Source organism: Lentinula edodes (genome assembly GCF_021015755.1).
Source record: "Lentinula edodes strain Le(Bin) 0899 ss11 chromosome Unknown C8R40scaffold_37, whole genome shotgun sequence".
NCBI classification, from domain to species: Eukaryota; Fungi; Basidiomycota; class Agaricomycetes; order Agaricales; family Omphalotaceae; genus Lentinula; species Lentinula edodes.
The window spans coordinates 118,234-132,959 of NW_025764343.1; the positions used below are offsets into that span (position 1 = coordinate 118,234).

General features: G+C 49.4%; 3 protein-coding genes across 3 annotated transcripts; 1 reads left to right on the forward strand and 2 right to left on the reverse strand.

Annotated features, from left to right (window-relative positions):
- Positions 1–5,532: 5,532 nt before the first annotated feature.
- C8R40DRAFT_1054715 (uncharacterized protein) lies at positions 5,533–8,469 on the reverse strand (the record flags this gene model as incomplete). The annotated part of the gene is made up of 6 exons (XM_046224946.1): positions 5,533–5,938; positions 6,003–6,049; positions 6,106–6,178; positions 6,237–6,940; positions 7,000–8,104; positions 8,156–8,469. Coding segments are annotated over 6 exons (2,649 nt in total), but the record flags the coding sequence as incomplete, so codon positions are not given.
- Positions 8,470–9,139: 670 nt separating this feature from the next.
- Positions 9,140–11,046, reverse strand: C8R40DRAFT_1239772 (uncharacterized protein). The gene is made up of 2 exons (XM_046233492.1): positions 10,289–11,046; positions 9,140–10,215 (listed from the first exon to the last, which is right to left on the reverse strand). Exons 1-2 carry the CDS (start codon positions 11,005–11,007, stop codon positions 9,399–9,401), a joined length of 1,536 nt encoding a protein of 511 aa, XP_046082501.1. The 5' UTR covers positions 11,008–11,046; the 3' UTR covers positions 9,140–9,398.
- Positions 11,047–11,192: 146 nt separating this feature from the next.
- C8R40DRAFT_1054514 (chromatin remodelling complex Rsc7/Swp82 subunit-domain-containing protein) lies at positions 11,193–13,200 on the forward strand (the record flags this gene model as incomplete). The annotated part of the gene is made up of 4 exons (XM_046224934.1): positions 11,193–11,799; positions 11,851–12,596; positions 12,690–12,798; positions 12,875–13,200. The coding sequence occupies 4 exons, from the start codon at positions 11,193–11,195 to the stop codon at positions 13,198–13,200; spliced, it is 1,788 nt and encodes a 595-aa protein (XP_046082502.1).
- Positions 13,201–14,726: the final 1,526 nt, after the last annotated feature.

A 14,726-nucleotide genomic window follows, 5' to 3' on the forward strand; every position in this document is an offset into this window, starting at 1 on the left:
GCCATACGGCTTGTTGAGTTGCCCGGGAGAGTCCAATATACTCCGATTCAGTGGTAGAAAGTGCTACCGTAGCCTGTCATTTAGAGCTCCACGACACGGGAGCCCCCGCCATAAAGAAAACGTAGCCTGACGTTGACCGGTAGGTATCCTGGCATCCTGCGTGGTCCGAGTCAACGTACGCATATGGCTGGAGCCCATCTCCTGGTTCGGGTTTGTCTGGCTGTGTTGGTGTGCGGTACGTGATGGAGTAGTCTAGTGTGTTGAGGATGTATCCCGCCACCCACTCCACGCATTGCCAGTGCTCCGGTCCCGGGTTTAGTTGGTACCGTGCCAGAAGGCTACCTGCGAACGCCAGGTCTGGTCGGGTACAGACTTGTCCCCACAGTATCGAACCGACAATTGGACGGTAGGGCTTGCCAGCCATGAACGTTCGGTCTGCGTCCGGGAGGGGTGTAGGCGATTCATGAAGTTTGACGTTCGGTGGTAGGGGTGTCGTGCGGCGTCGTACGTGTTCGAGTCCGAAGTGGGTGAGCATTCGTTGGAAGTATGCTTTCTGTGAGATGGTAATGGCCTTGGTGGTAGGGTGTTGTCGAATCGTCATCCCCAGTAGCACCTCGGTTTTCACCTCGTTCGCCTCCCATCTCTTCCCCAGGTCCCTGATAGCTCGTTCTCTCCCTTCCGTCGTGGATGAACCGCCGCAGACATCGTCCCCGTAGGTACTCGTGATGGTATACTCGTCGCCCTGTCTTCTGTACCTGATACACGGATCAGCCCGCGACGCACTGTAGCCATCTTCGTTGTATCCGGCTGCCAACGTCTCCTGCCAGTCATGACTCCCCTGCATGGTCCCGTAGATAGACTTTTTCAGCTTGCATACCAAGTGGTCAGACCCAGGTTGAACAAAACCCTCGGGCTGCTTCATGTAGACATTGTGCGTTATTGGACTGTTGAGGAAGGCAGCTGTAAAGTCCACCTGGAAGATTGAGAGCCGGAGCGCCGCTGTAATCGCCAAGACGAGCCGTACAGATTCCATGCGTGCCACTCCTCCATACGTCTTATCGTAATCTTGTCCCTGGACTTGGGTATAGCCTTGTGCCACGTATCGTGCCTTACGCTTCAATAGGTTTCCCAGTGCATCGAATTTAATTGCGTAAGTCCATCTCCCGCCGGTCAGGTTGGCTTCAGGGGGCAGTTCTACCAGATCCCAGCAGTTTTTGTCTGTCAGTGTCTTGAACTCACGTTCCATTGGTTCCTTCCACAGCTCGGGCCGCTTCATCGCTTGTTTGTAGGACTGTGGAACCCAGAGATCTCCGGTTGTTGCGGCAAAGGTGTATGGGTTTTGAATTATCAAGGCCATAGGCGTGTCGACGTGTCCGGCCATGGACCATTCCTCTCCAGCCTGTTGAGCCGTGGCCTCGCGTTCGTGGTACTCACTACTCTCCAGGTATCTACGAGAGGGGATGTGTCCTCTGCCACTACGTCGCGCAGGTTCAACTGGCTGCGGTGGTGCTGGTGGCGCCAGAGCATCCGGTGGCGGTAAATCCATTTGGGTAACGGGGATGTCGTGTGTGTCCACTGTCTGATTCCTGTCACCGGTGATGTCGGTATTTTGGTCAGGGTTTGCCTCGTTACCCGGTGTCTCTGTCGTGGGATCCTCAAAAATCTCGTCCTCTTGCGTTTCCTCTATACCCTTTGGTTTTTGAGTCCGGTGTGGTATTCCCTCCTCGAAGGTTACATCGTGCGATTCCTCCACCTTCTTTGTTTCTGGAATCCATACCCTGTATCCCCTTCTGCCCATGTAGCCTAGTAGCTTGCCCTTAACTGCTTGTCTGCCGAGTTTACCATCTGTCCGTCTCCTTGGAAGCGTTGCCCAGCAATCACATCCGAATGGTCGTAAGTGGGACACGTCTTGTCTTCTCTGGGTCCATGCTTCAATGGGTACAACGTCTGGGTATCGCGAGGAGGGTACAAAGTTGTCTATGTAGATAAACGTGGATGAGGCTTCGCCCCAGAAGGAGTATGGGAGGTCTGCTTCCTCTAGTAGAGTGCGGGTGCCTTCCATTACAGTTCGAAATGACCGCTCAGCCACCCCGTTCGCTGCAGAGGAGTCGTGTGGCACCTTTTCTATGGTGATCCCATGTTCGGCGCAGTATTCATCCACCAGCCCGTTGTTAAGCTCACCGCCGCCGTCTATCCGGATGGTCCTCAGTACCTTCCCTGTCTGTTTTTCAGCCTTGACACGGAATTCGTGTAACGCCTTGACACCCGTTTCCTTCCTTTTGTTTGTCAGGTAGTGAGGGACTCTGAATGATGATTTGCCATCTGTGCAGAGCATGAGGTAGGTTGCTCCCCCGCGGCTTTGTGTTCTTGATGGGCCGAAGAGATCGATGTGTACTCGTTCGAGTACCTCCGATTCATGGGTAAGTATCTCGTCGAAGGGGCGCTTCGTTGCCTTCCCATATAAACAATCCTCACACATCCCGTGCACTTCCCGATTCGTGATGTGCAGTCCATCCACGAGGTTACGGTTGGACATCCGTAGTATCCGGCGTATCGCGACGTGTCCCAGCCTTCTGTGCCAGGTGAGGATGTTGGCAGGCCTGTCTCTAGCTCGGGAGTAGCTGACGGTGAGGTTCCCGGACTCTAGCACCTCAACTTCGTACATCTTGTTTCTACCGAACCCTTCCAGAATGGTATCCCCCTCCGGAGTTTTGACTGTCAGTATACCCAGCCCCCATTCGCCTCTCATGCCACGCCCGTCTAGCGTTGACAAGGAGATTAAGTTATGCCCGAACGATGGTGTGTGCTTTACTCCTGTCAGCCGGATTGTCCTTTCCTCATTTTGCCTCCGAGTCACAAACTGGACCGTTCCGACACCCAATATCTGAAACTGCCCTGCGTCCCCCGAGATTGCACTGCTTCCGCCTTGCCCTTGCACTTCGGTGTACTCTACAAAGTCCGAGCGTTGTACCCAACAATGCTCAGATGCTCCGGAATCAATAAACGTTCGTATTACGGGTGTAGGTGGTGAGTACAGAGATGTGCTTCCCTGGCAAGCTGTACATCCCTCCTTCTGTACGGTTGGGTAACTAGCTAAGTCGTACTCTACGTCCCTTTCCCTACTCTCCCGCTGACCTGTATTCCCTAGAACGGGATCGTTTTGTCTAGTCGCTGGGTCAGCGGTTGAATGGTACTTGTGTGTTGACGTAGACGTACTCGGCTTCCTACTCGCTTGTGCGGACATGACGTACGTTGCCATAGGTGATACTACTTCTGGTGGATCGTCTGGTGTTGCGGCGTTTGCACTTGTCCCCGCTTTTGTTTTGTTTACCTGGCCCTGTTTCGGCCATTGGCCTTCCATTCCCCCGCCCTTGCCCCAGCACTTCTTCGCGATGTGTCCGGGCTTGCCGCAGTTGTGACAAGTTATTACTGACCTGCTGGTGCTCCGGGGCTGGTTTCCCTGGGTCGAGTTGGGTGTTGTTGGGTTCGAGTGGGCCGCCATCAGCGCCTTGACTCGTTTGGTGTCCCGCTCCTCTTCTTTCCTCTCCTCCTCCTTCTCGTACCACAGGGTGTGTAGATACGTAAAAGCGTCTGCGCTCGTCGTCCCTGGTACGCTACGGACGTCTTGCCTCCATCCCGGTGGCATCGACGATATGATGATGCGCCGGAATTGTGCGTCGGTCGCTGTTCCTCCCAGGTCGTGCACCTTTTTAAGTAAGTTCCGCATCCTCTTTTCGTGCTCCTCCATTGTTGACTCTGGGTCGTATTTCTCTTGTCGGAGGTTTGTGTCCGCGAGGTGGATCCGTTGTTCATCCCTTTTCTCGAAACGTTTGATTAGCGCCTGCCAGATCTCAGATGCGTGTTTCGTCTCATCCACTCCCAGTCCGACTGGGTCAGTGATGTTTGAGACAATGGCTCCCGCAACTAGCCGGTCTCGAGAGTCCCATTCCTCTGGGAATGGTGTAGGGCTGAACAGAGGTGTGGTCTGCTGTGCTGCTGGGTATATTTGTCCGGGGTAACTGCTAGGTCTAGGTATCGTTCCATCTAGATATCCTGTCAGGCCTTTTGACTGTACTGCAAACATGATTTCGCGCTTGTATGGTCGCCAATTATCTTCACCGACGAGTTGCTTTTCGTCCGGGAGTCTGGGTATGTTCGGGCTGTTTCCGAACGACATCTTGTTTTATGATGATACTTTCGAATTGAGTTCTTTTACTGCTGATAGACGTTTTCGTATTTAATCAGAGTGCGAGTCTCATAATCTGTTAACGTAGGGTTAAGCTCAGTTGATATGAAAACAACTCTATATTATCTCGGTACCTGTTAACGTAGGGTTAAGCTAATGGGTACCGTCAGTAAGTATAGGTATCCTCATTGCTAGTGAGCTCACCTCAGTTGATATGAAAACAACTGAGGGAGCTCGTGTACATCCGTCTGCGTGACCTATCTACAGCTGTACAGTATATAGTAATCGTGATCAGCGTATACGAAGATCAGCGTAGTCGAATTAGGAACAAAGGTCAAAGCTGTATATCTGACGTACGGAGTACACCCCAACAATCTTCACCAAATCCTTACCTACTGAACTACACTACAAACATTCACTATCCCTTGGTCTAGTACCTCTTCCAGCTGTTACCTGACCACTCCATTCATCGGTGGGGGTGTGTTGGAAGGAACTTCCTTTTCTGGCCGATTCTTTCCGCTTCCACGTGACTTATACTATTTAGTTTGTAGCAACTTCCCCTCAGCTGTTTTGACCCTCATCGGATCGACACTGAGGCTTCATTTGTTCTTTGTATAGGATTGACCTCTAAGACATATATTTAGCAGGTACACAGAGACAGGGACCAGACCTATGTAAACTGTGTGTGTACAAGATATACCAAGCTGGGGGACTTTAGATGCTACAAGACTACTTATATAGGTAATAGGAAGGGAACAAAGGAACATTGGATTTGGGAAATGGACAGTCAATAGGTATAATAGGGGGGGGGGGGGGGGGGGGGGGGGGTCAAGATCTAATGGTGGAGGTGTTGTCTCCATGTCAGAAAGTGGGTGGTGCAGCATTGGGGTCCTTGGGAGGAGGTCCTGAAGGTCCTAGATCAACGGTGTTAGAAGGAAGAAAGGTCTAGAGCAGGTGAGGAGGTTTGGGGAGTTCAGGAATGGGGTTGGTGAAAGTAGGCAAGACATGACATTCATTGGATTGTGCACAAGCACTTATCCCAGCTGCAACTAGCTGCCCACTCATTCCTATTCCACCTAACAAACATTCCCCTAGAACCACCAGTTTCATCATAGTGTCTGGGTGGAACAGCCGTACTGCATCTGAGGAATGACAAATCTACTAACATAACAAAGTACAATTTGAGAATTTATGTCAGGGATCCTACATGTTCTTAGCCAAGCAAGCAAGCTATATAACATACTTGCTCCTTGGCATGTAACCTGTAGTATAATCTTCACACCTGGAAGTATCCTGATCTATGACTACTGATACTTTCGAACACTTTGATTTCAAGACCATGTTGATTAAATATCATCTTCCCAATTGTCGGGAACGTTCTCCTGCGAAGAAGAGTCATTTATTACAGCAACCGTATTGCCAGCTTCATCGCGAGTAGGATGTAATTCGGCGGAAGGCCTCGAAGGAACAGGGGTCCCAATTCGACTAGGAGTAGTAGACTTCGGGGTGATAGTGGATACCGGAGCCACAGCCAATGTCCATCCGCGCGCAGTTCCCGCCGGAGGTGCGGGACTAGGTGCCCTTGTATCGCTGATCTTGCTGCTAGTAAAGGGCGGGGTTGGGGGTCCCGCTCGAAGATTAACAAGTTTTCCAAGACTGGGGTTATTGGCATGCTTGGTGAATTTATTGGCTATGTAAGCCGAGAGAAGCGGATTCGGGATACGAGTGTCTAAACGACGAATAATCTGCACACTAGTGAAGAAGAAAATCAGATCATAATGTAACGTATTCCTAATTGAAGTCTTGCCTGCGATACGGGTCTTGATCAACCATTTGTGAATCTAATCTATATATTCCAGCCAGCTGGGTCAAAAATTGAGTTTCCCGTATCTGTGACAATCAACTCAGAAAGTATTCACCTTGTACACGAAGTTACGTTTCTCTGGGGGCGTATGGGGGAGCACTTGCTTAGTCCTATTTGATCTGACAAAGCTGAACGAAAGAGCTACTGTCATGTTAAACGATAAAATAAAAATAACCAGATGCTCACTCGGCCAAGGCCTCTTCGACAAGTATTAGGAACTTTGTATTCGCTCTGGCAAACGCCACAAGGTCATCACCATAAGTGACCTCTGCCAAAATCCCGCTCCCACCTGTTTTGATTCCCAACGCATCTGCCAGCCTTGCATTCCTCTTCTTCAACGCACACTCCGTGGTACATTTGATTGCCTCCCCCCGGGCCAAGTTGATAGAATTACTCCTCGACCTCCCACACACTACCGCCTGACGAATCCGTCCACACTCACAAGTGAGCTCGACTCGAGTCTGGCACGGTTCATCTTCATCACAACTTGAGGGTGCATGACATAAATTCGTACACGGGTGAATATCTGGAAGGCACAGCTTCCTCGCCTTCCCGCACATACTCGTACACGCCCCACATTCACCTGCATGGCACGGGCGATCACATTTGTGACCTCCGCAAGATAATGGTTTTCCGCAAACAAGGCCACAGGAGACCTTGTCGGAATTGAGAGAGCAACGCACATTTGGTAGTATTTTTTTACCGCAGGCGCAGGGTTTGTCAGTAAGATAGACACAGGGAGGGCATATAGAATCGGGAAAATGGCATGTGTGAGGCGTTTTGGGGTGTCCACAGGGTGGTGGAGGTAATGAACATGGATAAGTGCAATGGACCTTTGTGCCACAAGGTATCGGAGGTTGGAGGACTGTTCGTCCGCAGAAGCAGGTCAACTGCGAGGACATGATATGTATGAGTAGACGGAAAAACAACGTGATTGGCATATACACACCTCTTCAAAAGAACTTCTTAAACAAGGTTGACAAAGCCCTCTATGGTCTCGTTCTTCGCATCGATGGTTACCACAACTCAACATCCTAGGGCAAACAAGATCACACTCATGCAAACCATTAGGATCTGCATCAAATTGAGAGGACGGGGCTTTCATCTTCCCCTTTGCAAGTGAGGCAAGAGGACAACAAATGCGATTGCACTGATGCCTGCCACAAGCTCGCATAGCCATACACTGTCGATCGCAAAGAATCTCCTGTACCTTGAACAAACCCGAATCTTTTTCAAGGACACGCAACTCCCCACATTTGAGCGTTCTAGTGGTGCTACCGCAGCGACATGGTCTGATCACATCGATGGCGCAAGGCGGACATACTGCCGACGTATGGCATGTCGCTTGGCATAGATGTTCACAATCTGAGTGAGGTCTGAGACAAGTAGAAGCGCAGGTTGGGATTTCATCGGTACAACGTATGCGAGCGGGAAAGTCGCCTAATTGTGTGGAGGAAGTAGCAAGGGATCGTTTCCCACAAGGACAAGTGGTTATTCGGTCAGGAGACATCGGACAGTGTCCTGGCTGAGAATCAGAGGTCGGAGGATGGCAAGATCTTGCACACGAATGATTTCCACAGTCAAACAATTTTTCGCAAACGGATTGACAACCAAAACCCCTCCTTGGCTCTTGCATATGCTCGGTGGAACGGTCGTCACAGCCAACAGGGTCGAGCCATATGTCTCCTTCTCCGCACAACACCTGTTTCTGCTCCTTCCCGCACCAACAATGTAGAATATCCTGGAGTTCACAGGGTTGACAGGGACCAAGATGACAAAGTTGCTGGCAGTGGTGTTTACCGCAATCAAGTATCTTAGAGCATGATTGCCCACACGAGACTTGAGTAGATTCACCGCAGCGAACAGAAACAGTTTGTTTGCGTACGCATTCGCACGAGATGTCCATTATGATCTTGCATGGAGGACATGGTCCGGGATGACATGGCAAAGGACAAGGATGCGAGCAGGAGGTTCGAGGACGAGAGCATGAATTTCCGCATGAATGAGGTGTGGCCAGATGGCTACTTGGCGAGCGAGTTGAACCACAGAAACACCTGCACTAACATTGAGATCAAATCATAGACGCAAGGCATGGCACAACGTACACATAACCGTTGATAAGCTGATTCCTTCTTCCTTGACAGCCAGGACATCTCCATTCGCCGCCCTTGCCAAATTCTTCACGAGCCTCCCAAGCAGCCTTGACCTCCTTATAATTCTTCCCTGCCCATTCTCTGATACATTTCAAATGAAACGTCGTCCAACAATACTGCGACTGATGAGCAGCCTCAGCCTCCAGCATGGGGATGAGAGGAGAACAGCTCCAAGTAGGCTGTTGAGGATGGATCGGTGAAAAACATATGAGACAGTCCGGGTAAGGTCTTGTGCTAAGTTCTCGAATGAGGTTTGAGGTCAAGTCTCCGGCATCGGCTACATTGGGAATGATATGAATGTTATTCTTGCGGCGCCGTGGTGGAGGATGATCAGAGCCGTTGTTCGACACATCTGAAGTAAGTCCAGCGTTGAACTTGGTCTTTCCAAAACGACGGCTGCTAGATTGAGTGGGAAGCCTTGGTGGTGTATCAGGCAATTCAACGGTCTCCCCTTCTCTTGTTTCTCCTTTTTTGTCATCCCTATTACTACGAGAATGCTCAAAATTCGGCGCTGTTGGCGTTTTCAGCGTCTCAGCAATCTTTCGTTCCCCTTCCACTACCGCTTTCCCCAGCTTTTTGTTATCTCGGCGGCTTGTGGAAATCGGTTTCTTCGTGTCTCCATCTCGCCGCTGAATGGGAGGTTTCTGCGGTTTGCGAACACCTCTGTTCTGATCATCGGCATTATGATCAGGTTTATTCGGATTGTCGCGGGTGTTTGTTTCGTCTGGTTTTTTCCGGGTACGATGTTTCCGTGAGTATTGATTATCTCGTATGCCGGGTCCACTGCTATTGAAGGTTTGTTGGGTGCTGCTGGTTGCGGGGGTAGTTTCCATTCACTACGGGAAGTAACGAGGATGGTGGTGAAGTGCAAAGGGTGCAGGCCTTAGTAAGCCAAAGTATATAAGCGCTTCCGGTACCGTGTCAAGTCAAGAAAAGTCAAGCAAACAAAATGTATCATAACTGTTGAGTCGCGCGTTAAACGAAGATATCTAGAACGCAAGCTAGAGAAATTCCAGTGGTAAAAGTGAATCATAACAATAATCTAGTAAGTATTCGCTTCTACTCATTGGCCCGGGCATCTGCAAGGATCTGCAAGGATACTGTACGTAAAATACATGTCTGTGAACTCATCCCAAGCCTCCATCGGCCACATTCAAGGTAGGAATAATAACTGGACCACACGCATCCGATGTTGTCAATCACAATCGACAACAGACTCTGCGCTCTTGAATTTCTTCCTGGAGGGTGTCTGTGATTTCCCTCTAACGGGTTTTCGCTTCTTTTTTGATGGTATCAAGCCGTCTCTGCCATCGTTTCCCTCTTCATCTTCCTCAGAACGTTTTCTTTTTCCTCGTTTGGAAAGAGTTCGTCCTTCCTTCTCCCATCCTTCTTCATCTAGAACCTCGCCGTCCCCATCACCATTCAGGAACTGCTGTTCGTGCAGAGAAACACCGTTACTTTGGGCCTCATCTCCCTCCGTACCAACTTGCTTCACCTTCCGATTCCTATTACTTCTTCTTGGATTATTCAAAGTTTCCTCCGAAACCTGATTTTTATTGCCCTCTTTTTTCCGCCTGCGTTTCCCTTTCTTTTGCTCCTTTGCAGCATTTATCTTTTCTTGCTCGCGATTGGCGAACCAGTCCTTGGCCCATCCTTCAGGAAGAGAAAACCCTATCCCGGGATAACCAAAGTCGAGAGTGTATAGGTCAGAAGGAGATGCGCCATATGATGTGAAGGCGGTGGAGAGTTTGCTGGACGATGCATGTAGGGTCTGAATGCGATGACTTGAAAGTAAATGAGAGTTAGACGGGAGTGTAGACGAGTTGGAGGTTTGAGTATTTGATGATGCAACAGCAGAGGAAGAAAGCGGTAAAGTTGAAGTCGCTGGCACGTTCGAGCTGGTTGTTTCCGTATTGGCAGCTCTTTTGCTGGATGACGCGACAATTGTACGTGGGAGTGACGGTGACCCGTATATATCTTCCAGTCTTCTCTGAACGCGTTCTAGTACCCTTCTTGTTTACAAACAATGTTACGGAGGGGAAAAAATAAATGTGGAGAACTATGTAGTACAGGGGACGTACATACTTTGTTGAAAAACCCCCACTTGCCTGACTAGCAGCCTGAAGTTGTGCAGCTGCTAGAACCGATTGCCATCCGGCTGGTGCCAAACGATTGATCATGCTAACTGAGCGCTTCGGTATTATTGCAGCTAAGGAAGCGAGTATACTATCAAGATAGCGTGAAGAGGAAAGGGTCAAAGTGGAAATCAGTGAAGAGTTTGAGGAATTCGGGTCAGAGTCCACGTCTGAAGGAGACGAAGACGTATCACGCAAAAGAAATGCAGTGATATGTGCCACCTCGTCCTGGAGTGTCCATTCCGGATAGGGTACATCCTGTGCAAGGAGAGGCCATCTCGTCCAAGTTTCATGTGTAGATGGATTCGTCTTTGTTGACATGATATCCTCTGTAGCTAAAGATTGAGGCCATGAAGCCTGTTTCCGCTTCGTAGAACTTTTATTGGTCCTACAACTGGAGCCAGCCTCTACATCTGAAACAAGTTCTTCTTCGACGTCAGATCCTACATCCTTGAAATCCACATCCCCATCATTTATGCATTCGCTGTCGTCGTCGTCGTATATTTGGGCCTTTTCCTTGCCCTTATGGTTAAAGTACCTTGTGAGCTGGGAGGTGACATCCAGATTATCATTTGTTCGAAGAGAGCGAAGGAGTGATGAGTATTCAGTGAGCTCAGAATGCAGAGCCGCAGGTATTCGTTTGCGCTGAGATTTCTTGCGCGTGCTCATGAGAACTTGTCGCTGTCAGAAGAAAGAAATTGAGCGTGGGAAACGCAAGCCCGAGTACTTCTACGCGTCCATCTTACCCAAATACAACTCGATATAGTGACATTAACAAGAGCCAAAGGGTCTGAATATTTATCGTGCTCCTTCCTAGAAACGATTCTATCCATTGAACGTCCTCGTGATACGTGATGTCGTCCAGACCTGGCGGTCAAAAACTCGTTATCCGCTTCCCAGTTGCAAGCAAAGTAGAAGCTTCTCCCTCTCCTGCGCCGTCCGCAGAGGCTTCTGCATTGTCAGAACCCGAGGCTGAACCGATTGATGTAGATGGGAATGACGGCGACGGTGACAATGCCTCCGTCGACATTGATGAAGATCAAGAACCTGCTACATATGTGCCAACAAAACGCGGTCGTGGCCGACCGCGAGGAAGCCTAACACGAGGAGGCATGGGTAGAGCTGGATCTGGTACGCCGATACCTAGAGCTCGTGGACGGGGCAGAGGAAGAGGTCGCGGTAGGGGGAGAGGTCGAGGAGCAAGCTCTATTACCATTAAATTGCCGAAAAAAGACGACGGTGAAGAAGACGATGATAATGAAGGCGATGGCGCTGGTGATGAGACAGATGAGATGAATATAGACGCGGAGGAAGATAATTCAAAGAAAGCGCCAGTTGGAGGGGGTAAACCGTTCAGAAAAATACAGGGGCAAGTGTACATCATTGAAGGAGACGAGTTTGTCACGGACGATGATCCTAAGGGAGACGAAAAGATTGATAAATTTGGAAACCTCCTTGGCGGTGAGCTCGACATGCGTTCTAATTTTCAATTACCCTGACGACTAGCTACAGGAAGGCGATTCAAAGCAGCTACCTTTTTACTACCGAATCGTCACCCAGAACGGCAATATATGCTTGCCATCGATGCTGCTCGAACCTCAGGCTTCCGTGACTCTTTGTACTACTTCCGACGTAACCCGCTCACGTTCAAACTCAACGCCACCCAACCCGAAAAAGAATACCTCATCTCCGAAGGAAAACTGGGGCCGCACCTCAAAACGCGATCAGTCACTTTGGTTACCGCACGCAGTGCGTTCAAGTTGCACGGAAGCAAGATGCTCTTAGATGGACGATGGGTCACCGATGATTATTACGAAGACAAGGCACTCGCTGCTATAGCTGAACTTGGTGTCAAGCCGGGCGACTTGGTGGGCGACTTGGTGGACCCCAACGCGGAAGCTGAAAGTCGAGCAGAGAAGGCTTCCAGGACTCTTGGCAACGACCGAGATTATGGTGCCTCTGGTGGAGGTGGAGGATCAATGTACCGACCTGGAGGTCCGACAACAATCTTCGCCGGACACGGATTTGGTCCGTTCTATGAGCCTTTAAATCCTGTCAGGAAAGCGCTACTAAATCGAGATGGGGTCTCTGAAGAGAATTGGATGTGGATGATGGCGAGTAGAGTTAGGGAGGCTGATGATCGGTGGAGAAAGTGTCGCAGTGGTGCAATTAGCGGTGCAGGAGTGAAACCTGGCGCAGGAATCGGACCCGAGGCAAATGCGAATGTAGCAAACAGTACCTGGGATGTATCCCCGAATGTGGTTCCAGTGGATATTTCCACGACGACGAATCATAGCCGTAGTTTGAAGGGAAAGGAGCGAGCTGATCCTAATTCATCTATGGAGATCAAGGAAACAGCTGTTTCCGTCAAGAAGAAGCGGAAGGTAACGTTTGATCCAGAAACTGGTGGGGAAATGTTACCTCTTGGTGTTTATGAGCCTCATACTGGAGCCGTTTTCTGTGCGTCTAACTTGACTACTCTTCTCAGTTGATTTATGACTGATGCTTCTTTCTGCCTTTGACACGTAAAATCTAGTCCGGAGCGACACACAGCCGACCCAATCTCGCCTCGAGCAAGTTACTGTCAATCCCTTGCCGGATAACAAACAGCCAGATCGCGGCATATTAGGAGGTACCAAAACCGGTGCCAATGCCTGGGGGCTGGCATATGTGGATACCTATATGGATTTATCTTCGAAGGAGGAGCGAGAAAGGGTTTTGGCACGGAAAAGGGAGAGAATCTTGAAGGCGGTTGGTCTCCAGCATTTGGCAACGGTTGACAACGATATCATCAGAAGCTCAGCAACAAGTCGCGGGGTGAATATGACTGAGGAGGATATTCAACTGATGGATGTAACGTAGTACGTATGCCTGAGGTCCAAACCTTGAATGGCAATACCGCCTGGATAAGAAGCAATATGTCAATACGTTTGGACAAGCGTTCGAAGAACAGTGAAGTTTTTTCATGGTCTTCAAGTGAGTGCCTATTTTGATTTCTCTCATACAAGGTTGGTCTCATCAGACATTACCGCCAGAAAACTCGTTGAATTATGCTTCAATTGAATCATCGCAAATGTACAGATATATAATCCACCAAAGTTTATCTAGGCAAGATTCAGATAGAATCCGCCGAGGGATACAGGTAGACAGGATAGAATAGGAAACTAAATGACTCGAGTTTGACAGTCTTTCATCTGCGTGAAAGGATAATATTATTAGAACGAAGATCATATTCAAGAGAGCGGGAATCTTACTCCTTCGTATACGTATAGTTGGCTTTCAAAAGTCTCACCCGACCGTCGCATTCACGACGAACTTCCTGCACCTCCGCGCCTCTCCGCCGCAGACTTCGAACTTTTGGCTGAAGATTTCATCCATGAAGGAGGCCATGACGAACTCCCTGGCCCGCCGCGTGTCAATAGTGTTGGTTTGTCCTCAGTAGATTTCGTCCAAGAAGGAGGCCAAGAAGAGCTCCCAGGTCCGCCTCGACCCGAGAGAGTACGCTCGGTGACAGATCTTCCTACTCCGCCACGTGCAAGGAGAACAGGTTTGTCCTCTGATGATTTCATCCAGGAAGGAGGCCATGATGAACTGCCTGGACCTCCACGTCCTTCAATGATTGGCTCTCTACCAGGACCACAATCATGGAATCAGGCTGGGTGCAAGAGAATCCTTGTTGATTGGACTACGCACATTCCACCTTCCACAGGCAGTGGTGCAGCGAGTGCACCTGTAATCAAGAACACAACTAATGCTCCAAAAGAAAAATATTTCATGATGGGAGGGGCTTTGTGGAGGGAGTGGGAGAGGGAGGGAAACAGATAAGGAGTCAAACAGGTGAGGTTCCACCTGTGATAGTTGCAATTTAACTATAACACATTGAGAAAATCGAGATAAATGTGGCACCGTGAGATACGTATGTACACTGGCATCCGGATTTAACCTCGGTATAGTATTCACGGTGAATGTGGGATCAGAAAACTGGAGATCAAAGCATGGGATCCATTCAATGTCACACAAAAGTGCTTGTTGATCCCAGGCATATGGGAGCATATGGGCTGTTGAGATGAAGCTGAATAAGTTCACGTACTGCGATACACCAACCGCAATTTATACGCTGAAGTACTACTATAGGCGACATGGAGAAATCTTGAACTTGAAGTATGTATGTACTAATGTGACGCCTCTGTCAGGCTGCAGCTGCAACGGGTTGAGCCAGCATTCGCCCGCATCGGAGCACATGTTTTCGTAGTCTTTACTGCCTGATATATATATATTGTCAACACTAGACCAGCTGAATGTTCAACTGAGATCAGACGAGCAAAGATAGGATTCAAAATGAGTGTATTGAGAAGCCACCTCACCCAAAATTTTCATAGTACTTACTG